This window comes from Salvia hispanica, chromosome 3 (assembly GCF_029641045.1).
Source record: "Salvia hispanica isolate PSC_SH4W2 chromosome 3, Shi_PSC_v1, whole genome shotgun sequence".
Taxonomy (NCBI): Eukaryota; Viridiplantae; Streptophyta; class Magnoliopsida; order Lamiales; family Lamiaceae; genus Salvia; species Salvia hispanica.
Genome location: NC_142694.1, coordinates 50,034,867 through 50,062,514, shown reverse-complemented (window position 1 = coordinate 50,062,514; position 27,648 = coordinate 50,034,867). Strand labels below are relative to the sequence as shown.

At 34.5% G+C, this 27,648-nt stretch overlaps 2 protein-coding genes across 2 annotated transcripts; both read right to left on the bottom strand.

The window, feature by feature from the left end:
- Nucleotides 1-969: 969 nt before the first annotated feature.
- On the bottom strand, nucleotides 970-3,119 carry LOC125212379 (peroxidase 64-like). Its single transcript, XM_048112535.2, has 3 exons — nucleotides 2,851-3,119; nucleotides 2,431-2,619; nucleotides 970-1,718 (listed from the first exon to the last, which is right to left on the bottom strand). Exons 1-3 carry the CDS (start codon nucleotides 3,055-3,057, stop codon nucleotides 1,161-1,163), a joined length of 954 nt encoding a protein of 317 aa, XP_047968492.1. The 5' UTR covers nucleotides 3,058-3,119; the 3' UTR covers nucleotides 970-1,160.
- A 6,516-nt stretch (nucleotides 3,120-9,635) lies between these two features.
- LOC125215391 (dolichyl-diphosphooligosaccharide--protein glycosyltransferase subunit STT3A) lies at nucleotides 9,636-22,481 on the bottom strand. The gene is made up of 23 exons (XM_089068586.1): nucleotides 22,324-22,481; nucleotides 22,080-22,142; nucleotides 20,527-20,582; nucleotides 20,353-20,424; nucleotides 20,060-20,165; nucleotides 19,898-19,948; nucleotides 19,267-19,362; nucleotides 19,076-19,135; nucleotides 18,871-18,984; nucleotides 17,369-17,455; nucleotides 15,862-15,965; nucleotides 15,502-15,597; nucleotides 14,304-14,424; nucleotides 14,115-14,195; nucleotides 13,898-14,029; nucleotides 13,594-13,812; nucleotides 13,123-13,266; nucleotides 11,029-11,215; nucleotides 10,856-10,953; nucleotides 10,533-10,612; nucleotides 10,368-10,455; nucleotides 10,125-10,214; nucleotides 9,636-10,031 (listed from the first exon to the last, which is right to left on the bottom strand). Exons 1-23 carry the CDS (start codon nucleotides 22,441-22,443, stop codon nucleotides 9,972-9,974), a joined length of 2,325 nt encoding a protein of 774 aa, XP_088924712.1. The 5' UTR covers nucleotides 22,444-22,481; the 3' UTR covers nucleotides 9,636-9,971.
- Between the last annotated feature and the right edge of the window lie 5,167 nt (nucleotides 22,482-27,648).

Below are 27,648 nucleotides of genomic sequence, written 5' to 3'. Positions count from 1 at the left end.
TTTTCTTCACTTCCACAGACCACAATATGTATTTCTCTCCTCTCCTTTCTATTGTCCTCTAATTTGCCAGTTACTCTCATCCTCATTTCTCCTCAATACTAGAGATGAAGATATACCTTTCGTTGGTTTGAGGGCGGAGTTTCCCTCAATTGGCTGTCGATTATGGAGCTTCACGGCAGCACTCACAGATTAATGTTCCAATCAATGTAATATGCCGCAAAAAAAGCCTTTGTCTAAAATTACTAACTGGGCAATGAAATTTACTGAACTAACCTGAATTCAGATTTTGAGAGGGTGAAAATTAATCATTACAAGGATTTATCTTTTAGGGACATAAAAATTAAAATGAAATTACTAGCGTTGAAAATTTTAAAAAATAACTGCTACTTCTAATTTAAGACGCAAAAGAAAGTGTCTCTAAATTAGGGCAAATTATCTTAATTTTTGCTTTTTTAGGATATTTCTATTTGTTTCCTCTAATTTTAATTGAGACACTAACAATAAAGACACGCATTGATGGTACAATTAAAAACACAAATTAGTGTCCATAATAGTACTATTAAAACGTGTTCTTCTCCGGGTGTTTTTGTTGTAGTGTATTTTTAGTGCAATATTAATACCACAGTCTATAACTATATAAATTTGATTTTTAATTTTACTTTCCCAAAAAGATGTAGCGAAAATGAGAAATATACGCATTTAGAAATGGTTATATAAGTGATCAGTTATTATCAACTGACTATTTTGTTTTAGGGAACGGCGGTTACTATAACTCATTATTATATAATTATTTATTTATTATTAAGTTGTGAGATTATAAAAATTAGAAGTTATAGTATAACTCATTATTATATAATTATTTATTTATTATTAAGTTGTGAGATTATAAAAATTAGAAGTTATAGTTATGATTTATTATGGTATGATTATATCTGTAACTATTTGTGAGGTTCAATATAATGAACTATATATAATGAATATTTAATCATTAGATATAATATTCAAATCGGACATACACCATGAATAAAAAATAAAAAAGTTCCAGCAGCCTTCAAGTATGCATGAGAAGCAACATTAGGCTTCATTAGGATATATAATAACAGTTGTCGAAAATAACATAATAACAAGGCACAATTGTAATGCTTATTTGTAAACTAAATTTAATTAACAAACCTACAGTCCTTCCTAATCTCCTGGCCTCCATTAAGGCTGCTCATTTTGATCATAGCTTTGGCAAAAGCAGTGTGGAAAGCCCTTTTGGAGGTTGCAAATTTGTAAACCAAAGCCTTGGTTTGGGGAGCGGTGAGAAGTGACTGATCGGAGGCGAACAATGCCTGCCGGTTGAGTATGAGCTTGTAGTGGTTGGTGTCGAACGTGGTGGAGGACGGATCCATGGCGACGCCCGCGTTGGGGGCCTTGTTCTTGAGGGGGCACGCGCCCCTCAGCACCCCCGCAAAGGAGGGGCGGATTGTGGGGTCCACGTAATGGGTGGAGTTGAAGTTGCGGATCCTCTTCTCGAAGGTGGAGCAGTGCGCGAAGCCAAGGGTGTGTGCGCCTAAGAGGGCGACTAGCTCTTGTGGCGAGAGGCCCCTTAGGGCGAATGATTTTTCGAGCTGGGAGACGTTGAAAAGTGGGGATGGAAGTGTTGAGGTCTCGCTTGCTTTCGATGTCCTCCCGTCTTTTCTTCCTTTTGGTACTTCCCATCTCGGCCCTCCTGACTACGAGTAAAAATTTAGTGGTTCAGATATATTGCTACTAATAAATTTGCTAAAATAACATTATTTTAGTGTTATAGTAAAAGTGATATTGAACCATAGATAATGAAAATATAGATTAATTCTATGTGAAAATTAAAGAGGGGCTATATTTCGAAATGAAGACACTATAACATAGCATGTTACATTACTATCTTAAATTAAACTTTAAACATACAAATTGATTTTATAAATCAAGGTCATTTCATAAATAAAAAGTATTGATATAATAAAGGGACGTGAGCTACGACATATCATGTTGAAATAAAGCAAGCATCGTTTACTTTTGGGGTATTTTTCTTCATATTTTGACATTGTAGGTAATAATAATAAAACAGAGTAAAGTTTGTTAGCATTATTGCAAAGGACATTGATCATTGCAACTCTTTAATTTTGCGTGCTTTACCATGATTGACAATTGAATGAACATGCTAGTATAATGAGATGGCAAAAAAGAGAGAAACAGTTGCTAAGTGATCATTTCATATATGACTTTTTTTTTTCATTAAATCTTGCTTAAGATATCGCAGTCAATATCCATCTTATACTCTCTCATCTGTCCCCTAAAAATAGTCACTATAGAAACAATACGAGTTTTGACTCGCAGTTGATAAATCTAATTGCAATAAATTAATATCTAATTTGGAAAAGAATATGTGCAAAATAATATGCTTACGAGGACGACCGCATCTCTAGCGGCAAAGGCCAAAATATCAGCACACGAGACAACGGCGGGGCATACAGCCTCAACAGCTCTCTTGGCAGCTTCAATCACATAAAATGCATGCAGAGATTTGTTTGGTGGTGCATCTCTTTCTGCTTTATTTCCACCTCGAGACTCCAGCAGTATCGACCCATCACAACCCTGCTTATTATTTTCAAAACAACTTAATTAAACTAGTTCTAATAACTATTCTCCAATATATATGTGTTGGCCTAGTAGTGCAATGGCCAATCTCATGTTCGAGTTCACATAATGCTAGTAGTAGTAAAGTACTCCCCCGCTCAACAATACATGTACTTGGCACAAATTTAAAAAATGTGAAGGAAAGCGAGTGTAAAAAGTTACAGAAGAAACATTTAAATGAACACTTACCCTTATGAAACAATCATGAAAATGCATTCTAAGAAGTGTTGCAGGGACTGTTTTATCTCTAGATGTTGCATCTCTTACAACCTTAGCAACAATAGCCTCAACATTGGGACATGATACATCGTACCTATTCATGCTCAATGCACTCCCCATTGAAACATATGATACTATTATTAACATTGTAGCACCAAAGGCCATACTAATATACATAATTCTCTATTTTTCTTTTGTTGGAGAAGAGGGAGGCTTCTTCTTGATATATATATTGTTGTGATTAACAATCATGGACTCTTATTTATACATAAAGGAAGAGAAAATGAGAGATAGTGAAACCCAAATGATGATCATTGAATTGGATTAGTAGCATGCTACATGCATGTTGATGAAATCGTGATTTCTAAGCAAAATTATTAATTGGTTGATTTGGGTATTTTGCTTTATTCCTTATTATCTGTCACTAATTTGGCTAGGCACGCAAACATAATCACTACACCCATGAAAAAAGGAGCATATATCTTGTCGATAGTCATACTGTAGCTAGAGAGGAAATAAATTAATCATCATACAAAAGCATGCTCTTTACCATTAGGTAACTACTTCTAAAATGTAGACCAGGCATTTAGAGCATCCACAATTGTAGGGCGGACTAGTGGTCACCACATCAACATTTCTTCATCCGGCCATTTCCTTTTGCAATGGTTCGAACTAGTATCAACCCTATCAATTAAAACTAATTTTTCATTTAATTTTTAATATTATTATTTTTTATTTTTGTTTTCACACCTTATAAATAGAAAATATATTATATTAAACACAACAAATTTAAACAAACACCTACGTTGCTTAATTAAAAAAACTATATTACTTAAATTAAATTTACATTATCATATAAAATAGTGAGATTAATATTGCAAGACACAAGTTAATCAAGAATTACACATAACCAGAAACATTTGAGCTGCAATTAGCTTGCCCTTACACTTTATATATTGTGTGGACTGTGGCGTAATACAATAGTTTTCCTTCATGGCTATTGTGTGGTTGTTTAAGGATGAAGCCCAGTGTAAAGGTAATACTAATAAGCGTAGGTTATTTTGATTGAGTAGCAAGGCACAGAAGTTAAAGTTAGCATGAGAGGTGTAAAACATTAACGGTCCGTTCGATACATGAAATTGGAATTAAATTGAAATTGGAATTCCATGGAATTGGATTATAAGGAATTGAATTCTAATTCAATTCCAAATCCTTTATTCGGTATAACTAAAGAATTTACATAGAATTGTGTTATAATTCCAAATCCTTTGTTTGATAACTCAAACAAAGGAATTGGAATTGAATTAGAGTTCAATTTAAAATTCAAAAATTTTAACTAACTACTATTTAAAATAATTACTACTCGTACTTTTAAATAACTATCATTTTGTGATACCGAATAACGGAATTGGAATTGGAGGCTCCAATTCCAATTCTAATTCCAAGGATTGAATTCCATGCCTAAAACTAATTGTCCCACATCAAAATTACAAAGAAACTTGAAGTTAAAAACATATCTAGAAAACAACTATTTATCCCACATTGAGATCATAATAAAAGTTGAAATTGAATCCTATCTATCTAAGATTTACTCAAGCAATACAAAATTTATTTGTCTAAAGTGAAGGATAATATTCCACAAAATATAGTGGGTATAAAATTATTGGCTTCACCACCGGGGTATAACTCATAAAAATAGAATTGAGATGGGTATAGTGGTAAAATGGATGAGATGTTGATGTTGGCAAGTTAAACGAAAGGTTTGTATGTCTCTTCAAGTCAAACTTACTCTATTTTAGTTTATTAATTTGTTGGCTAACATTTATATACTAAGTAATACTATATGTTAGGACATAAACACTTATATGGAGTATTTATTCATATGTATATTCATTTACTGGATAAAAAATATTTATTCAATAAATAATCATAATAAACTTAATATATTTAGATTTGTAACTAATATATTAATTAGTAGGCCTACTACGATTGAAAGAGGATCACAACCTGTGAGCTAACTTCAAAAAAGCAAAATATAAAGAAAAAAGTAGAAATAATTAAAATGAATGAAATAATTGGTTGGTGAGAGGTTAATGTCGAGAATATGTTGTACAGTGCTTCATCATTGTATATCGATCCAGAGAAATCTTTACACACTAATTAATGTAATTGTAAAGTCAAACATTTTTTTATCATGTAATAATTCATTACATAATAATAACATACAAATTTCATAATGTATGCACTCCACCGACAGAACTTGCCCCATTTGTTTTGGTTCAAATAAAATCAAACTTGATGCGTGTAAGTTCATAAAGTAAAGTTAAAATCAAACTTGATGTGTGCAAGTTCATAAACTAAAGTAAAAAAAAATTAAGAGTAAAGCCTAAAGTTAAAATCAAACTTGATGTGTGCAAATTCATAAACTAAAGTAAAAAATAAATTAAGAGTAAAGTCTAAAATTAATCCTGAATGTATGGTTATTTTATATTTTTAGTCCTAAACATTATCTTTGGATCTGAACATATGGTCATTTTATGTTTTTAGTCCTAAACATTATCTTTGGATTTTTAGACCTGCACATTTTAATTCGGATCACAATTGGTCTTGCACATTTCAAATCGAATCACGATTAATCCTCCCGTCAACATTTCCATTAAAAACTACCAATGAATGGATTTAATCCCGATTTTGACCAAATTAAATTTTTAGTTATGATTTTTTACTCTCTAATTATTTTTATAAATATTACAAACCCATCGTCACCCACCCCCGAACACGATCCACTCCAGCTTCTTCGCCGCCGCCGGCCGCGACTCCGGCGACGCCAGGTCGAACAAATTTCTCTCCTTTTTGTCATCCTCTTCAATTGCTTGAATTGCTTCTGCCTTCTGCTTCAAGCTGTAGAAAAATCCACTCTTTATTTGGGAATTCATTTTTCGAAATCCCTAGCCCCAATTTTTTCAATTTTGTAAAACCGAGCGAAGGGGTATTTGAAATTGAAGGGGAGATTGAGAGGATAAGGTTTTTCTGGTGGGAATTATCGATCGATAAATTGAGATTAAATTGAAATTGGGGGACGAGGACGGGAGGGGAGGTGGCGTACCTCACTGTGGGGGAGAAGGAAGGGTGTGATGAGGGGAAAATAGCGGCGGCGGAGAGGAAGTATTCGGCGCCGTCGGTTGGTTCGATTTTGTCCGATTTTGTTGGGTTCTTGATTTTGTTTGGTTTGCAGATTTGAGATTCTCCCATTTTTGTTGGGTTTTTCAATTTTGGGATTCTTCGATTTTGTTGGATTCTTGATTATGTTATAGGTATTTGAAGATGAATTTCGATTTTAGAATTTGTGAATGAAAGGAGAATTTGAAGTTCTGTAGATTAGAATTTGGAGATGAACGAAAATAGATGAAAAAGATGAAAGGTGAGAGGAAGGAAGAAGATAGAAATTGTAGTGATGTACTCCCTCTACCGAGATGCTGAAAAAATAAGAACTCTGAACATATTATTTAATTGAAGTGAAACACCCCCTAAATATTTTATTTAATTCTAATTTTAAAAGAATATTTATAAAAATAATTAGAAAATTAATTAGGGAATAAAAAATCAGAATTAAAAGTTTAATTTGGTCAAAATCGAGATTAAATTCGTTGATCGTTAGTTTTTAACAGAAATGTTGACGGAAGACTAAAATGATCAAATTTCTATATGTGCAGTACCAATTTTGACATTTATTCATAAATTAAATAGTAGCTAGCCGCTATCACAGAGTAGTTCGTAACTAAACTCAAAAATAAATATCAAAGCAACACAAAAACACAAAAAAAATAGGAGCAAGGCATTACTTGAGAGCATCCTCATCCGTGCCCTTAGCTAAGAGCATGGAAGTGGGCCCGGACCCACTTTTACTCCTTGTCCTTAGCTAAGAGCACAACACCCACATCCATGCTCTTAGCTAAGGACAAGCTCAAGGGTCCCACCATTCTATTATTCAATTTAAATACTTCGATTATTAAAAAACATTTCTACATTATAAAAATACATTCAAAAATAAAAATTACATAATTAAAATCCTAAAAAATAAAAATTATATAATTAAAATCTTAAAAAATAAAAATACATAATTAAAATCCTAGAAAATAAAGAAATACATAATTAAAATCCTACAAAGATGAGAGTATGAGAAAAAAGATGAGAGAATGTGATTTTTTTTGTGTTGAAGTGGGGGTATTTATAGATGAAAATGTGAATTTTGGGGAAAAAAATTAAAAAATAAATTAAATGTGGGTAGAAAATGGATATAATTTTTTGGGAAGTGGGAAAATATTTTTTTTATTTAAAAACATTTTTTTAAATAAATTTCGATATTTTTTATAAAAAAAATCGAATTTGCCAACGGCTATGCCGTTGGCCAATCAGACGCTGCCACGTAAGGGTGCTCAGCGGCACGGACGGACGAGCTGCAGCAGCGGACGGACGACGGATGCTCAGCGGTACAAACGGACGGACGATGGTAAGAGCACCGCTGCGGATGCTTTGAGAAGATAGCAAACAGATCCAATCAAACAAATATTTTAGGAATGCACATCCCGTATATATTTGCAGTTATTACTTTTTTATGTCAAGGTGGTGTATTGTTTATTTGAAGCAAGGACAGAAGGAAAAATAACAAACAAAACGCACGTCAAATTATCTCCAATAATTATGGCTAAATTTTTAGTTAGACATAGGACTATCGATATTTTATAGGTTTTTATACCAAAATTAATTAGTGATAGCAGGAGTGATCTATCAAACTTAGTTTTAGTTTTCTTTTTATATTAATGTATGATATTGTTATAGTTATGTTTAATTTAGGTGCCAATACCCTACCCCAAACCAAGTGAATGTTGGATGAATTGGACTTTTTTTAATGTAATTAGACAATCTTCTATCGAATTGGCCAAATTTTGAAATCCAGATATACTGTCAATTATTTTTTTATTTCAATCTATATATATTTGTTGCGTCAGTTAAATTTAATTCACAATAAGCTATCCACTCTTATACGTATCATCAATGGCGGCCGTACGTTTAAGTATGGCGGGTCATTAGGACCTCCAATAAATTTAGCTCTAGATATATATAATACGTATCCATAAATTTACGTATTCTAATTTTAGTGCAAATGGTCTAGGAATAGCTTGTAGAATCATTTGATTCGAAGGCCCGAGTTTGATTCCAAAAGTATATAACATGATTTAAATTGGTGGGATAGTCATGGGGCTCCATAGTCCCAGCTTTCTACTCCCTAATTCAACATGTAGAGCTTTTTTAGGTGAAAGTATGTAATACCACAACAAAGCTTTATGACAATATTATTGTTTTCGACTTTTCATACATTAAAATCACATTGTTAGAAGGGATTGTATTTACAGTGACTAATTTATGATTTGTGTCCAATAAAAGTGATTGTTATTATGAATGGATATACAATATATGGAATACACTTCCTACGTCCGCCATTAAGAGTCCCAATTTACTATTTTAGTCGGTCTACCATTAGGAGTTTCGGTTCATTTTTGCTATAAATGGTAGGTAAAGCTCACTTTCCACCAATTCATATCACTCACATTCTATTGTAAAACCAATATATAAAAAATGGGTCTCGCATTCCACAATCTTTTCTCACTCACTTTCCTTTATATTTCTGAAAACCTGTGCCGAGCTCAAAAGTGACTCCTAATGGCAGACGAAAAGAGTAACGTAATACCTTTTGTGAATAATAATGGCGGTTGTAAAAGCTACAGTTATTCTTAATATAAATTACTACCGCTGTCCCTGAAAATTTGATACAGTTTACTATTTCGGTCCGTCCCTGAAAGTTTGATACACTTCACTTTTACCATATTTGGTAGTGGACCACATATTCCACTAACTCATTTCTACTCACATTTTATTATAAAACTAATACTTTAAAAGTAGGACCCACATCCCACCAACTTTTTCAACTCACTTTCCATTACATTTCTTAAAACTCGTGTCGGGTCGAAGTGTAGCAAATTTTGGGGGACGGAGGTAGTATTATTTTGAAAAAATAAAATATTTTGATTCAATTGAAAATTTATGTAGCTGGATTTTGTTGCTAGTGGAAAAAATTCAACAACTATTTAAGTTTGTGATATTATATGTCATGTTGATAAAAAAAATTGTTTTTTTGAAAAAGTTCATGATACTCTCCCTCTGTTTCCTCATAGTTGAAACATTTTTTCATTTCGGAAAATTTACTATGAGTCATTTCCATATTTCTCACTTTCTTACTTTACTCTCTCTATTACTTTATTCTCTCTACTTTATTCTCTTTCTTATTTTTTTATCTATTTATTTAACAGACTCAACATTCATTTTTTAAACTACGTGCCGAAAAATTTCATCTCAACTATGAGAGAACGAAGAACAAAGGGAGTATTAGACTCCAATATCAATAAATAATATGCGCCATTAAGATTTATAAAAATGTTGAATTTAGTATTTAGTATTCTGTTTCGCAGTTATTAACCCGTGATGGGAGTGGGGTTAATTAATCGATAGGATGGTAATGGTTACCAATTTAAATAAACATTTAATTCAATTAAAACTTGTCGCAAATCAAATTTTGAATTCCCCCGTTCAAATAATCATCTGAAATGTGAGCATGGCTTTTACAGCGGTAAATTTCAAAAGGCAGTGCATGCCGTTGACTACCTATTCAAAAAATTAGAAGATTAAAAGCCTAAAAATTACGAAGCAAAGCAGAAAAAATTAAATTTCAAAACAAATTTTTGTGGTATGCTATCAAGTGGAAGTTGTAGCAGTAGCAGCAAAAAGAAGGATCAGACCTAAAACAGCTATATTTAGATTACATGTTTCACAGTTCTGCAATAATATTCTGAAGCGTGTACAGTCAACAGCCTCATTAGCTAATACTGAAGTCAAAATTTGTTCTGAATTTTGCTCATTGATCAAGTAGTCTACAATATCTGGACGTAAGAGACCACAAAATCTCAATCGATCACCTCGTCTTCTGATTCTTTTCTAGATATTAAAGATCAAAGTCGTTTGACCCATTATCGTACTTACTGCCAAGGGTTCCTCTTCCTTGTAATTCTTTTCGAGCTAGTCGAAGTGCCAGATTTCTGCAATGGTTTGGCATAAGTCAGTCAGTGATGATTAAGTTTTTATATTGCAGTCACTTATTATTTATTGAACATAAGTGTGGCATTGCATACCGATTTGGATCTCTTGGTTTTCCCACGGATTCTATTCCTGGGCGACTTCAATTTGTATATCCGGACCATCCAGTGATGAGTGGTGAAGACCTAAAGACGAGACACATACATGGAGAAATAAGATAATAGAGAGCTACACAATGACACCAACAAGATAGAGCTGCAAAACAAGTATGAATGTCTAGTCGTCCAAACTATCATCACAGGAAACTATAGTAAAATTTTGTGAGAACGGAACTTTACCTCTTCGAAGTGAGTGAGTTTGAAATGCTTTTTCCCGATTTCAGTGTTCCTAACCCTGTCATACCCTCTACCATCTGTCTCTACAAACCTACAAGACAAAACAAAATCATATGGCAAATTTTATGTGGTAGGAGAAATCCATATATAAGACCGATAAATACGCACCTGAAATATGAAAGTTTGTACATGAGGGAGTTGAGCATGGTTGGAGTAGCTTGAGAATCAATACGGTACTGACCGTCTCTCTGTTTAATGCCAGGATAGAATTAGTGAAAAAAACATGACATCGGATAAAAGCCTGAATGGAAAAAAAAACTCCATATCTAGACAAAACCACACACACTGCACATTAGCTGATACTGGAATTATGAAGAAAGACGAGAAATTAAAAGCAACACCGGATTGACAAAATCAACCAGTACAATGACTAGAGACATAACAAACAAATAATTACATTAAAAAACAGAATGCTGCTATCAACTACTCACCAAATAGTCAGGTTCCTTGATGTGAGGAAACACACCTCCACCAATCCGAACCATCCATAGAAACTTATTAATGTCATCACTAGGGTATCCAACAAGGCCTGAGATAAAGTGACAGCTGTCAGGATAATATTCTCCTTGATTAAGAAAACTCTCTGACAAGTAATGAAGACAACCTCCGAAAACAACCAAAACATATTTTACATCCAACGAGTTGAAAATGTCCCAAGCTGCCTTTTCTGGAGATGACATTGCAGTACCGACAGTTGCAATATGTGTGTTGTTCCATGTATTATTATCAACAATCACTGTGCGGTTAGCCATAGCAGTTGTTTGGTAACCGTAGTCCCACCAAGACGCAACCTGGACCAAAATAGCAGCAGCAAGAAGACCGATAAGCTTGTTTCCTAGTTTGTCATAAAACGCTCATTATTTGTCACAGAAAAGCTCAGTGGACAGAAATTAGTATTGTTTCGTGCTGAAGTCATCAAGAAAAAGGGTCACGGCATTTTGTGTGAAGTGGTAAGGCGTGAACATAGACATATGTTGTACTAGTCCAAGCACAGCCAGGTTCAGAACCTCAAATAGAACAAGAGAGGATAATGAGTGCTCAAATTTACTTCAAAAGTGGCTTTGAGTCCCTATCATTTTGATTTTGAGCATTTAAACTAAGTACCAACATCAAAAATATCTCATATTTGTATAACAAGCTTCACCAACACAGGTACACTAACGTCTAACTCTAACATTAAGAAGATATAGTGCACATGGTTCTGAAACTATCACCCGATATAATTTATATATCTGACCTAGCAATGAAACTTATGCCACTGACATCTGTTGGGGTCCTAAGGGCAAACGAATCAGACCTCATTGAGAAACCGCCAATTCTACTATTATCCATTTTGAGAAAAAATATTTTTTAACAATCACCAGCAGTATCTAAGTAGAAGTCTAAGCTGTACATTTAAATTTCATTATCAATACATACAAGAGAAGGCTTTATTGTCCTTGTTTAAATGACAAACATGTTGCTATAATGCTCTTCGAAAAAGGTTTGTCAGATTTCCAATTTTAGTGTAAATTAGATCCTCAAAAATCCTAATCCAAGTAGTCAATTATTGCACATGGCACACCCCATTTCTTCAACAAAAAAAGAAACATTTTTACAGCATACCCAAAGCCAACAATTTTTATGAATGGCATAGAATGTATATTTTCCTGGGATGCTAAAATGGACAGAGCAGCTACAGCTTGTTATAGGGCATTATGCATGGCTTCATCAGCAAAATCTTTCACCAGTTATAAAAGAAACAATTGCGGCAAAAAAAGAAGAAAATGAGGGTCACATATATAAGGTTCACATGCAGAGGCAAAAAGTATAGTAGCCATTTAGCGAAGTAATATATAACTAGCAATCACTGGTTAAAAATACTTCCTTCGTCCCTTATAAATGTGTCCATTTTATCATTTCAGTCCTTCCCTCATAAGTTCCACTTTAGGGAACTACCCACTACTAATCTTATATTTTACCCTCACTATATTAACACAAAAAAACCAAACATAAGTTGGCCCATTTCCCTAGGATCTACATACCCCTATAACAATGTTGGCCAATATTTTCACTTATCTACACACTTATGTATCATGTACTATTAAAATAAAAACTATGCCGAAAAAGTGGGAACATACTTATAAGGGATGGATTATATAAATTCTAGCCACTCTTGCCAAAATACCCTGGTAATTCAGAATCTGAAACTAATTAAATGATTTCACATGATTAATCCGCACGATCATGTGAATCATAACCATTTTTTACTACAGTGATAAGGGCTAGTAAATGTCTAGATTGAGACTAGTGAAGTTAAGAAATACAGTTTAAATTTAAAACAAAGGTAACAAGCTACATAAATAGTCCTATAAACACCAGTACTGTTGACAAGTGCAAGTGATAGTGGAGAATTTTAACACTAGATGATGCACTGCTGCTCCTATAATTGCCTACTCTTTTTCCGCTGCTATTTTTATAGTTAACTAATTAATGGTTAGGGTGATTTTGAGTTGGATTTCTATGATTTGAAGCCCTGCATAAGCTTCAGAGACATATGTTCATGAATATGCACAGCCAAAGTTACAGATGTACACATGCTCACACACCTAACCTTAAAAAGAGAAAAGAAAACAAAGACTTGCATAACCAGCAGAAGGATTATAGTGAGAACTTGTTATTGACATGAAAGAAATCAAGAGGCAGCCCAACTACTTACTTTATCATCCACCTCAGTGTTATGGCTCAACCAAGCATATGCCTCTCTGAAGTCATCAAAGACATGGAGACCATCATGAGAACGAGAGGTTAAAACAATTGATGGAGCAGAATAAGCCTCTGCTGCAGCCCAGACACAATGAACCTACAACAGTAATTATTCTTAATTATTTGAAAATCAGATCAGAACCTGAATACAGCACTAGTATACACAACAATGAGAAAGGGTCTAGCACATTTTGGCATCAAGATACATAAAACTCCATATTTAAACGATTCTACACAATTTTTATATTTCATTCAACTAGGCTACATACACAGATGACAAAGATAATATGTAATGAAGCAATAATCACGTAAGACAAAACGGATCAGCAACAATTTCTTCTTACAACCATAATCCCTTAGACACCTTAGACATTGCAGAAACATTGTCAAAATATAATTGCTCAGCGATGTATCATGTGCATACCACATAAAATGCTCCAAGCAAGACAAGTAAGAAAACAGCCATCACTGATGTCTCCAGGGGCAAGACCAGAAGCCTCTTTTCAACCCGGGATACAAGAGACGGTTTCTCTATGTTTTCCTTGTCCTTCTTTTTACTTTTCCTTGAAGATCGTTCCTTTACTGTGTCCTCACTTTTCTCAGACTTCACATCGTTATGAGTAACTTTGGTGGCATCCCCTGCCTTGTGAAGATCAGAAAATTTTCATCCTAGTTTAGTTACAGGCTATACCAATCACTTGATTCACTTGCATAATGAACTCACTTACATTGTCTTGGGGGTTTTGCGTTGTACCAACCAAGTGGAATTTAATTGATCTAGTGAAAACGTCAAAAGCTTCTGAAAGGGCAATACCAGACATTATACAAGCTGCTGGAGCTAGTACGAGCATTAGGCGCACCTACCACATTGTAACTGAAGAAATTTAGTTTGGGAGCAGAAAGTAAATAAACGTCGTGACTGAGGTAGGTCTCAACTATGCATACCATGACCCCTGAAAAATATACTGATGTAACAATGTAGAGAACTGCAAAGGAGCTTGCATCAGACAACGGCAAAAAGCATGCCTGTATATTCCAACACAGAGATTATTATAATTAGTAAAGTAAAAAGAGGAGGAACAGAATCATCACGTCAGTTAAGCTTTCCAAGAGAACAAATAATTGAGAACTTACAATAATACCAGCGGGAACCAAAAATGCTAAAACATTAATGTCCATAAAGTAAGATGGCCAAGTAGGGGGCTGATGTTCACTGACACTTGCAATGATTGGTATGTACTTGCTTGCATAGGTTCTGTTCTCCATTTTCATGGGATAAAACAGCCAAAAATACATTAATAACAGTTACAGAAATGATAACAAAAGAAAAGTAGTAATTGTTTGCCTAGGTTCTGTTCTCCATTTTAAACAGGAGAAAAGAGCCAAAAGATAATTAATAGCAATAACAATAATTCTGATGGACAAAGTACAAAGTCTGTGCAAAAATATTTGGGGTATGCCGTAGGCAGTACTCCCTCCGTTCCTTGTTAATAGAGGAATTTCTTTTCGGCACGGAGTTTAAGAATAGTGCGTTAAATGGATGGTGAAAAAGTAAGAGAGATGAAGAGAGAATAAAGTAAAAGGGAGAATTACTTTTTGCCAAAAATAGAAATGACTCAATTAACTTGGAACTTCCTGAAATAGAAAAATGACTCCATTAACATGGAACGGAGGGAGTAGCATATTACAAAACATTTGTAACAAATGTGATTGAGATCATTCAGATTTACTTTTCAGTTTCAACAATAAGACCTTTTGAAACAGGAATCTGAATATAGAATTTATGGTTTCAGGGTTTTACATAACAGAGTAAGAGTATGGCTTTAGGAGGAAGTTGTACTGCACCAAAATCTACAAAGTGTGAATTTTCATACTAATACAATTTTATGTGCCTTTCATTACTGGAAGATGGAAATGTTATGCCTGCAAGTTATTTTACAGCTAGCAAGTAACTTTTAGTTTGCTTTGTTCAGTTGTTGATACATGCAAGCAGGCAGTCAGCCAAAAAAATAAGTATGCTTTTTATCCTTATCTTGGAGAATAAACATCAGCCCATGGTGCTCAGATATTACTGAGGTTAATTCAACAGGGCATAGCTGGAAACAGGTCTTTGAAATAAATATTGATGAAAAAATATATGTTTTGATGAACTCTCTAGATGATAACGATATTTAGAAGTTATAATTGGTCACAAGTCAAAAAGAACGGCTTTAAAAGCCAGCATATTTCTTATACAGATAAAATCAGGTATCCATTAGTTTGTAAAGCCATTTACCATGCATGATTAGAGCAATAAATAGCATACTACACATATTAATATAGAGCAACTTACGGATCAAGTAGACTCAGACTTCGTCCACTCCAGCCTTTTGTTGGGCTGGATGCTACCAATGCTATTAGCACAGCCAGTACAGCAACACACAAAACCCTGAACATGAGAAACAATTACAAGTGACTGGCAAAAAAGTCTAAGTCTACAATCTGTCCCTATAAAAGAAGAACAGAATTTTCCACACCAAAACCCTATCACATTCTAATTAACTGGATAGCCCAAGCAGTACTACTATAGAGGAATGCACAATGTAATAAGAACATAGGAAAATAGAAAAGAGGTTGGTTGGATATGATGCTGCATATTTCTCATTCTGTTACAAACATCAGCAATAAAGTAGAATTTAGAGAAGAGACTTACATCCCAACCGATACAACAAGAGTAACTGCTACTTTGAACATTTGCGGGGTCAGAATTCCTTTGATATAATAGACAAGTGCCACAACATGTATTATGATAAAGACCTGAGTATACATGTCAGAAGAACCACTGCTTAATAATCTGAGAAACAGAGATAGTGTCTAGGATTATGCTGTCACTTACAGTAACAACTAATAAAACCATGTGAAACATTTCAATCACTAGTATGACTTGTGATTTGTGAAGAAACACATCCACAGCAAAAGTATATTCTTCATATCAAGAGGGGAAGTCATTCTCAAGACAATTGACATACATTCATCTGTAATCAGGATGGTTTAACTTTCAAAATGTATTAACAAGATAACCTGTTTATTATCTAAACCAAACAAAACAAATAGGAAGCTTGGTTAAGCGAGAATGACACCACGCTCAAATAGGGGGTCAATCCAGTAAATGAAAACCTTGAAATTCTTCAATATTTTCCAATATATTTTGGGGATATTAACCAAAAAACTGATGTATAGGCCAGACACAGAACACAAATTGAGAACATTTATGGATCTAGGTATATGCCATGATTGTCTAAGACTTAATACACTTATGCATGAAGAAGAAAGAGAGAGAACATCCAAAGATATTGTTGACTCATTTGTGTGGTACAGCTGATGACCATAAAGGCATTATGGAAATTTTGTAAAGTAAGGGATTCTGATACTTTCCTGGAATCTATATAATATTCAGGTCCAAACCTAAATTGTTGATAACTGTTTACATCAACAGTTATTTAATGTCCTAGAACTAATAAAGCATCCCACGCCCTTCCTAGAGTTATTTGCTTCGTTCAGAAACCATGATACTGCTAATGCAATATGGGCAAGAAAGTTCTGTCGCACACTTTATAAAATTTCTCCCTCAAGCCCTTAACAAGAAATTCCCAAATTCCACTTCATCTGTCTCTTGCAGTTAAATTCAGAAGGAAAACCCTGTTCTAGAAAAGCACAGAATGAACCAATATGAGGTTCCTAAATCCTAATAATTTAACTTTATCAACATTGAGTTGCAACTACGACATATACCATATTTCCCCTTTACTCTAATTGCAGTTCTCGCGTTCAACATCAGACCTAACAATTATACGTCAAACAGCGGAAGAAAAAGACCTCGCAAGTTATAACTCAAGTAAGCAATACTCCCTCTGTCCCACCACGTTACTTGAGGCATTTAGATAAGAGTCTTCTCCATATTATTTTCTCTCTTATATTACTCTCTCTCCACTTTAACTATTTATTATTATTTTTTCCAAATGAGTCCAAAAAAGAAGTGCCTCAAGTAACGTATTGCACGTAGTCCAGCAGTAGATAGTAAGATAATGGATTCTGCAAACTCTGGAATTCGAAAAGATCATATGCAGCTTCGAAGCATGTTACAGGAATCAGAGTGAAAACCCGAGAAAATAACTCATCAGACATAATTGCAAAAGAGCTTTAGAAATTGGACATCTAACCAAGAATGACGCAAAATGCTCAGATGTCATGACAGCATTAAAACCAACAACAGGCACCAAAGCTGCTAGCAGTGTTCCCAAGACGACCTGAATACAAAAATTTATGGTGTTGGTGAAAACAATGATAGACCACGAAAAAATATACAAATATAAAGTATCTCCAGTAAGGCCACAGAAATAAAAAACATGTGCCTCATAGTAAAACAGATATGATGGTACGAGCATTACCAGGAAAATAACACATCACCAAAAAGTGATTCAAAATTAATACTCCCTCTGTCCCACTATAAGTGACAACTTTCCATTTTGGGTTGTCCCGCCATAAGTGATTGATTTCTTTTTTTGGCAAAAAGCAACACTTTTATCTCTCTAACTTTATTCTCTCCTTATCTCTACTAATTTTTCTTCTCATACTTTATTCTCTCCACTTAACTCAATAAATATCATTTCTTAAATAATACCATGCCAAAAGAAACTCCTCGTATAGTGGGACGGAGGGAGTATATTTCAGCAGCATAGAAAGGCAGGAGAAGGACAACATGGTCATTGCATCAATCATTTTTTGGTAATCATCAGGAGCATTGTTACAGGTCCGGCCACCTCCAAAGCAGCCAAAGTATTTCAATGGAAAAAATGGGAAAGAGGAAATTCCCAGAAAAAAATGAGTCGTTCTGATTGGTAGTATTCAACTTTATATATGTATCCATAATCACATGGCCTTAATCACATCCCTCAAGTTTTAACCATAAACATCTTTTAATAAAGGATCCTATTCTCTTGAGAGAAACCAGAAACTCAATTCCAAATCATCATATTATAGTCACGAGGAATGGGATGAAAAGCACTGTGTTTGACAAATAATTTAAATCCCTCCAAAAATCTAGATTAGTAGGCATTTTATTAGGTGAATCAATATCTAAAAGAAAAAGAAAAACTAGATTGATTATAAGCCAAGTTCAACTTGTTTGCCTCTGTTTCCTACAATGTTTGAATTTGATTTAAGAAGACACCATAAATCAATTCAAAAGCTTAACCTAAAGAGTCAGTTTTTCACCATCTCTAGAGCCTGAATCAATAATTTCCATTTCTCATCTAGACATTTACATTAAGTAAGGAAATCATGACAGCCCTGGTAAAATAGAGATCTACAAAGTGTTCTGCCATGATTCTCCGACCGTGCATACCAGTACAACTCTGAAAATACCAAGCTCAACCACTAGCTGATCAGCCATGAAGAAGGGTTGGTATTTTATTTTATTTTATTGAGATATCATAATGAAAGGATTAACAATATTAGAGAAGAAGCTCTAGATGAGACAAATCTTTTCTTTCCAAAGTAGTGTCAACAATTCTCTCTCAAACATCCTTACCTTTTGTAAGGTATAAAAAGGGTTATCTTATCATCACAGCGTTCAAATTCTGGCTAATAAGAACTCAGTCATCACAAATACAAAATCATTCATAAACAATTTGCAACAAGTACAGATACACATAATACTTACAAGGGGGGCATAAGCAATGTAGAGGCGTGGAGAATAGCGACCCGTTACGATGCATAGCAGCACATGCATTGGGATGAGATTTATAATAAAGGTGTACCCTCCCCAGGAGCAAACCTAAAATGATATATGAACAAAATGAACACTATCATTGAGCCTGAAACAATAGGTGAAAAGACGAGAGCAGGAACTTCAGCAAGACACGTACCATGTAAAAGTATGCGATTGCATTTAGTGTAGCATAAAAAAGTGATCCTGTGTTCAATGTCTGCAGTGAATGAATGTATATAGAGTCATGATTCCAAATTAGTTCGCAGAAGTACAAATATCAGGTGCTCTAGTTAGTCATGACTCATGAGAGCACTGGTAATTCAGAAACAATACACATTGATATCTCACCTTTATATATAGATAGAAAGTGAAGATCAAAGCAAATATTGCAACTGCTTCATTGTCATAGCTCCCAGCCACAGATCTAGATATATATGATGGCACCTGCAAGAAGAGAAATAAACAATTGTACAGTAATTTCCCACAAGGATATCTCAAAAAATTCAAAGGAAAAGACGAAAGAAGGTGACTGCCATAAATAAGCAACTGATTTTTTGTTACTGCCAATTAATTTGCACCATGGCCTCTCATAAGTGGAATTGGAAATAAGTATACTTTGATGCTATACTGCTTCCCTATTACATTTACATGACCTAACGTCAGAATTAGTTAACCAAGCTAGATTTGTATGCTGTAAACTTTGATGATATACTGCTGCCCAATTACATGACCTCACTTTAGTATGTTTTCTCTTCAATGGATACTTAATGTAACTGCTCTTACCACATTAGGTACAGCTTAACTGGACTATCACATGTTTTAAATCAGGGCGAAAATCATTTACATGTGCATGGGAAGCAATTACAGAACATAAAAAGAATTACATGACTGTATGATGTGCTTATTGCAAAAGCTTAATACAAGATAGTGTTCTGGATCTACACAAAGTAACTAAACAAAGTAAATGAAAACATAATACCATGGCCAGAAGAGCTGCAGCAGTCAAGCCAGCACCAGCACCTTTAATTTCCTAGACAAAACATATACCTCATCAAAAAACATGTCCAATAAAGATTCCCTGGTAAAGTCCATTAGCCTAGGCAGCAGCCACAAGAAGAGAGGCAATAGATTTATAAAGAACCTTAGTTAGAAGGTATGTGGCCCATGAAGCAAAGGCAGAAAATACAGGAGCTGTAAATACACAAACAGTTTCTACTGATAGAGGAATATTAATGAAGTTCAGTATCCTGCCAATAAATTTAAACAGATCAATTAGTGAAACAGGACTATAAGAAAAACAAGGGCGGTGTTATTAAAAATGATTTGATGAAAATCGAACAACTAAATAATTGTCAATAGAAATAACCGCATAAACTAAAGCTTCTCTGATGGATATATTGTTATTTATACAGAGCCAAAATATGTAATCCATACCACCATAAAGTACCCGCAGTTAGTGTAAGCCCAGGGTATACAGTTCCCCCAATCACACGTCCAAGAGGATACCTTGCCAAGATTTCAAAATAATGTCAATACAGCAAAAATAGGACACAATCATAAAAGTTTCCCACAAAACACAAACTAGGTGTTGCAAATAACAGAAATTACCATGTTCGGTCGTCAAACCAATTCCAGAAGTCATATACTCCACTTTTTGTAAGAAACTGTAATCATCAAACTTATGTCACTAAATTTTGCTTCATGCAGACATCAAAATCCAAAGAAAGATAGGAAATGTAGATTTGACATATAGAAGACATAGCGCAAGAAATGCAATACAGAAGAGGGTCAGTCTTCTTTGCTGTGAAGACTGAAGAGGTTAAAACTGACTTAAGTACAACATCTATAAAAATACAACTTGATGCAATGGAGTTATCTGAGAACTTAGATAGCCAATTTTATATAGAAATTAGAAACACATGAGAAGTTAAGTTTACCGAATCAAAAGTTGACCAAGCACACCAACCTCGCAGACATGATCTGGGCTACGCTATTGTTTTAACTTTTCAGTATATGTCGTTGTCATATTCATATTCAGTTCATATTTGGAGGAGACGGGGTCAAAACCAAGTTTCTTGAACATAATAAAAGCCATCTCTCTGCCACATACAGATCATATACTATACTTTTCTCTTGCGCTCATTGCTCTGTTCTCAAAATCAGCATTTCTGTTTTCAAACTCCCTTGCTCTGCCACATAAAGTTCATATACTATACTTTTCTCTTGCGCTCATTGCTCTGTTCTCAAAATCAGCATTTCTGTTTTCAAACTCCCTTTAGGGTTAAGCGTGTTTTTTCAATGTCAGTATAAATGCATCCAACTTTCTTATACTTTTTGGTTAATTGCAATTATATTATCCCAAAACTGGTAACCTACAGGCTACATCATGTTTTACGAATTGACCAATTCAAAGGGTTTTTAGATCTTTAGAAACCTGAGTGCCGTACTGCCATATCAAACATGATAGAAATACAAGAGAAAGGCACCCCCACAGGGCAAATATGCTATTTCTAGTTTCTACCACCAAGATACCCAAGAACCATTATATAGGCAGCTTATAGTAATTATTAACAAAAATGTGAGAACTCATTATTATTTGAACTAATCCGACCAATATATCGCATTAATAAGTTCTATTCATTTGAATCTTCTTACAAAGTACTCCCTCCGTCCCCATCTAAGTGACACATTTTCCTTTGTAGGATGTCCCACCCTAAATGACACATTTCTTAAAATAGAAGCATCACTCTCTACTTTCTCTCACTCGTAGTCTATCCTCTATCCACTTAACTCACAAAACAACACTACATAAAACCCCGTGCCAAAAAGGACACTCCCCTTAGGGTGGGACGGAGCGACTCATGGGTTTTAGAAACACACCACATTACATGAATGGTAATTTGCATTTGAATTTCATTGAGAATGACAAAGAATAAAAACTTAACCTTTATAGACCTACACAATTTTGTTTATCATGTTAATATCTTTCCAAATGCAGATATTTAAACCCATTTGGCAAGTTGTAGTGTAAGTCATTTTTTGTTAACGTCAATTCTCCCATTCAAAACACGTCACAATGAAACAAGGAAAGAAGCAAATTCATTTTCTTACACAAATTGATCATGAAGAATACCATAAATTTCATAAAAAAACAGACTAACCTGTGTCACTCTGTAATTGAAATAAGGATCGAATTCATGAATCACACTCTCATACTTTATAACCTGCGCAGAAAAAAAAAATTAAAACAAAAAATAAAAAATCAAAATTAGAAGATATAAATCGTCGATTCAGCTCATACACTAGAAATTAACGAATACACTTAGGGTTCGATCGATCATATTTATGAATTTACACAAATGCGCATGAATGAGTGGACGCAGACGAAGGAGGAGTAGGATTTACTGAGAATAGACGGATCGAGAAAGCCATAACGCCGATCAGCAACAGAACGGCAAAGGAGAGCACATTTCCGAATGCGTGACGGAAAGTGGCGGATTGAGAAGTAGTCTCCTGGGCGGCCATCGACGCTGTTGAGTGAGAGAATGAGAGTGAAGGCGGGTTTTTGAGGTATTGACTTTACACAGGACACAAATATGACTTCACCGTGCACATTTGTCCTCAGCTGATTGGTTCAATACATTTACTTTAGATATTACAAAAAATTCCTTATTTTTTTCTTTTACATCTCCTAATCGAATATGTTCATGGTAAATATTTTTTAGATCTCCTAATCGAAAATGTTCATGGTAAATATTTCGGAGCTAGTTCCAACTCTGAGTTCTCATTTGACGCAGACAAACAATGATTGGCACTGTCACTAAAGTTATTTAAGATATAAATATATGTAAATTGGTCCTCTTATAATAATGCTTATAACACCCACTAAATCTACACAACAATTCTGAAACGAGTGGAAGTTTATAAATTTTTACAAATACTTCCTCTGTCACTTAATATGAGTCTCATTTCTTTTCGGCGAATTTTAAGAAATGTTAAGAAAAGTGGGTAGAAGAAAGTTAATGAAATAGGAATCTCACTTGTAAATATTAGTTTTCAATAACACGTGAGTGAAATGAGTTAATAGAATGTGGGGCAATTTTATCATTTATGGTAATTATGAATCGGGACTCCTATTCGTGGATGAACTAAAATGAAAAACCGGGACTCTTATTCGTAGACGGACTAAAATGAAAAAAAGGAACTCCTATTCGTAGACGGAGGAAGTAGTAGACAAAATATCAACAAAAGGGTAGCATCGTCATTATATTATCAACTGTTAATTTTAGTTAGTTTTTTTATATCAACATAGTGTATTACAAATATCAACAACAAGTACATGAAAATATCAACACAGGTACAAGAAAATATCAACACAGTTTTATTGATATTTTACATACAGTATATTGAGAATTTTTTTTTGCATTTGTTGATAAAAACCTGTTTATCAACATGTACGAAAATTGAAATATAAATTATCAAATTTCATGACACGAACATATGCAATTGTGATCTCGTTGGAGTCCTTATAAAATTATGTTTAATTTGATATATTTTTTGCAAAAAATAATTTAAATTGAGAGTTACGTAAATTTAAAGTTTTGAAATAATTTTTATGAGAGAGAATTGACATTAATACCCTTTAAATTTATTTACTAACTATTTAAATTTAAAATATAATACACTTGTCATTATTTTAACCATTGGATCTCTTAATCTAATTGCTAAGAATTGGTTCTTCGATGATGGGTTATAATGTTTTCGGTACATGGACAATTTTATTTAAACTAATGTCCTTAAACATACGGTATAATCACGTTGTAATTACTTTTGCATTGTTCATAGACATACTTCCCCTTCTTTGTGATTTTTTTGTTTTTGTCGTTCTTCAATTAATTTTTTTTCTTCTTATTTTTTTCTCATTATTTTATTCTTATCTTGTAACTAAAAATGTGAATTTGAAATCAAATTACTTTTAATGATAATAAAATATCACAAGTCTTTTACCTCTAGTTAAAATTTCAAGTCGGTCGGACAACGTTTGGACCCCGATCAAAATAATAGTCGAGACTACGTAAGGCAAAAACTTGGAGAACATCCTTTTCTCTCTTCTTTCCTTATACGCGTTTTTCTCTCTCTCTTTTCTCTCAATATGGAGGCTCCTACACTCATGGTAGGTGTTTATAAGTTATCATTTGACCTATTTAAGTTAATAAATGAGCAAATATTATATGAGTCTTTTTTCCACAAGTTAGGAGCCTTAATTCAACAATTCTCCCCCTCACAACTATGTGGAGGACCTTACCATTCCGGCAAGATAACAACAAACTTCAAACTTGCATCTTGGTAAAATCTTGGTCATCATTTGACTAAACACATAATGGTCATAGCTAGTATTCGTGTACCCTTGTTGCCATCACGGACTCAAATTTCTTGTACCATTATCTTGAAGCTTGCTTCAAACCATACAAGCTCTTTTTCAACTTGCACACATAATCTTGTTTACTTCCCTAAACCATTCTAGTTGCTCCATGTAAATTTTTTTAATCAAATCACCATGAAGAAATGCAGTTTTCATATCCATTTACTCAATCTCCAAATCAAGGTTTGAAGCTTGCCCCAACACAACTCGGATTGAAGACATCTTTACCAGGGGTGAAAAAATCTCGTCAAAATCAACTCCATCTATCTGACTGAAACCCTTAACAACCAATCTTGCTTTGTATCTTGGTTTGAAAGAGTTCTCTTCTTGTTTCAGTTTGTAGATCCACCAGTTCTTCAAAGCTCTCTTACCCTTCGGTAGCGGCATCAAATTGATACATCATGAAGACTTCTTTTTTTTTTCTTTTTTTTTAAAAGAATAAACTCCTATATAAAGGATGAAACTAATAATGATGTCAAGAGGGCTCGAACTTGACACCCATACAATAATGTCTAAGCTCCTTGCCGCTAGGACAAAGGCTCTGGACATCATGATCATGATCATTACATCTTTCATTGCAAGAAACTTGTTTTGTTTGTCTACATCTTTCATAGCTTCTTCAATGTATTGCGGCTGACTGTTGTCCATCTCTGGAAGACCTTTTAGGTTCAACATCTTGTGGATCGTCATTAACAATATCCGGAAGATTTTCCAAAATTTCATCTTGTTGGTAATCAGCAAAATCATCAACCGGTATCTCAACTTCAATTGCATTACCACCTACTATAGTAGGCAAGTGTGATATAGAACTTGGACCAATCTCAACTCTCTGCCTTATCAATATCATCAATAGTCTAGTCTTCATAAATCACCACAACATTGCTTCGTATTACCTTTTTTTCAACAGGATCATACAATTTGTAACCAAACTCATCTTGACCATATCAATGAAGATGCATTGTCTTACTTTAGCATCTAACTTTGACTTTTCATTTCTAGGAACATGATCATATGTTTTGCAACCAAACACCCTCAATTGATCAGAAGAGGTGTTCTTCCATGTCCAAACATTTTCTGGAACATCACCCTGCTAAGCAATCGTATGAGTCAAATTAATGACATAGGAAGCAACACATAAAGCTTCTCCCAAAATGACTATGGAAGTTTCTACTCCAGTAGCATGCAAATTACCCTATTCATCAATGTTCTGTTCATCCTTTTAGCCAACTCATTCAACGGAGGCGTCTTTAGTGGCTTCTTTTGGTGTCTGATCCCTTGGTGCCTACAATACTCCTCAAACGGTCTGCGGTACTCACCATCATTGTTTGTCCTGATGCACTTCAATTTATTTCCTGTCTGTCTTTCTGCTATGGCCTGAAACTCCTTGAATTTGCCACACACTTTATCTTTAGTCTTCAAGATAGCTTCGTGAAATGATCATCAATAAATGTCACGAAATAAAATGCACCACCATTGGTTTTTACCTTCAAAGGACCACAAACAGAGTGAACCAAATCTAATAAATTTGATTGTCGGTGAGGATGATTAGTTTTGAAAGATACTCGATTTTGCTCCCCTTCAAGGCAATGAGAGCACTTCTCAAAACTAGAACTTTGAGCAGCTGGAAGAATATTCTTCTTCGCCAAAGTTTCAAGTTACTTGGCACTAATATGACTTAACCTTTTATGCCACAATTCTAGTGAACATTGTATTCCAACAACATTCACTAAGTCATCTGAAATTGAAGTTTCCAACATATAAGATTTTCCTTCAATTTCGAACCTTTAGCCAATATCACGGACCCTTTGTCGATCTTCAATTTTTCATCAATAAAGTTATTTCCATAACCATCACTATCAAGTCTCCCTATGGAAACCAAGTTCAAGTTGTTGCTTTCTGGATTACAAGATAAACACTAGCCGAGGGTAATACAACCCAAAAAATGAATACAGAAGAAAACTGAAACGAAATTACAATATTGAAATCGAAACCATAAAATCATAAATGCAGTAGTAAGCTGAGTCGATGAGGCCTCTGTCCACAAAACGAGATACGCCCCCGGTAGTAGTGCTCTTGGATTGGCGTGTCTTCCTAAAGACAAAATGACTTTCGTCTTTAATGAAGTAGCATCGCTATCAGGCAGAGCTCCGGTAAATGATGGAGAGAGTAGAAAAACAATGCTTAAAGAGAAAAAGTGTTTATGCTATGAGTGTACAGATTTCAAGTGTATCTGAAATGTCTTGGTGTTGAGAATTCAAGAGTATGCATCACTATTTATAGGCAATGCGGAGGATATGGAGTCAATTTTGCCATTAAGGCTGATTTGTAATGGTCGGTGGTTACAAACGTTACAAACGGCAATCATGGAGCATGAACTTGGACGGATGCATCTAGACACCTCTCTCATAATTGTTCATTCCAGAAATGTATCTAGAGGACCCAATCAATGTGAACGCATGGAATTCTACGAAGCTTTCTCTGTTTTCTCATTTGCCACATTATCGTGTCCAAAATGAGATTAATTAACTAATTAATTACATGTCTCCATATATCATGACAGAGGAGTGATCAATGTTTAACTAATTTTAAGTGTATAACTAAAGAAAAAATCTCAATCACACATCTTAATACTCTAAATTAATCTTATGTCTTAACTATTTTTACATATTTTAATTAAAAAGTAATTAACAAGGGCATTTTTCAAAACCGTAATCTATGGGAGATTCACGCTTCATCCAGATTCACACAAAATCATCTAGATTTCGGCGACGCTCTCCTCCGCTCCGCCACCGATAAACCTCCATGCTCGCGCCTCACCTTCTCGTGCTCCTCTTCCATCTCCTACAACTTCATCTCCATCTACGCATCACCAGCGTTTTGCGCAACAACAAGAGAATTATCTTCTTCCTCGACGGAGTCCATCGCTTCAATATGGCGCAACAAACTTATGCAGATTTGCTACAATCTCCATCACTCACACTCTTGTTCATTGTTCAACAATCACATCTTGCAAAATCTTCATCTCAAGAGCTGATTTCCTCATCTTAATTGTCGATTTCACGAACTGCTATATCACTTTTCATCGCAAGAGCTTATTTCTCCATCGTTAGTTGTTAATTTCACTATCTGCTATATCAATTTTCATAGCAGAGCTGATTTCTCCATCGATATTAGTCGATTTCATGATATGCTAATTTAGTATTTCATCGCAAGAGTTGATTTTTCTATCTCATGAATTTGTGAGACGATCAAAGATGGTGCTCTATAAGATAAAGTTGGTTCACTTTACCTTCATTACAATTCACTCG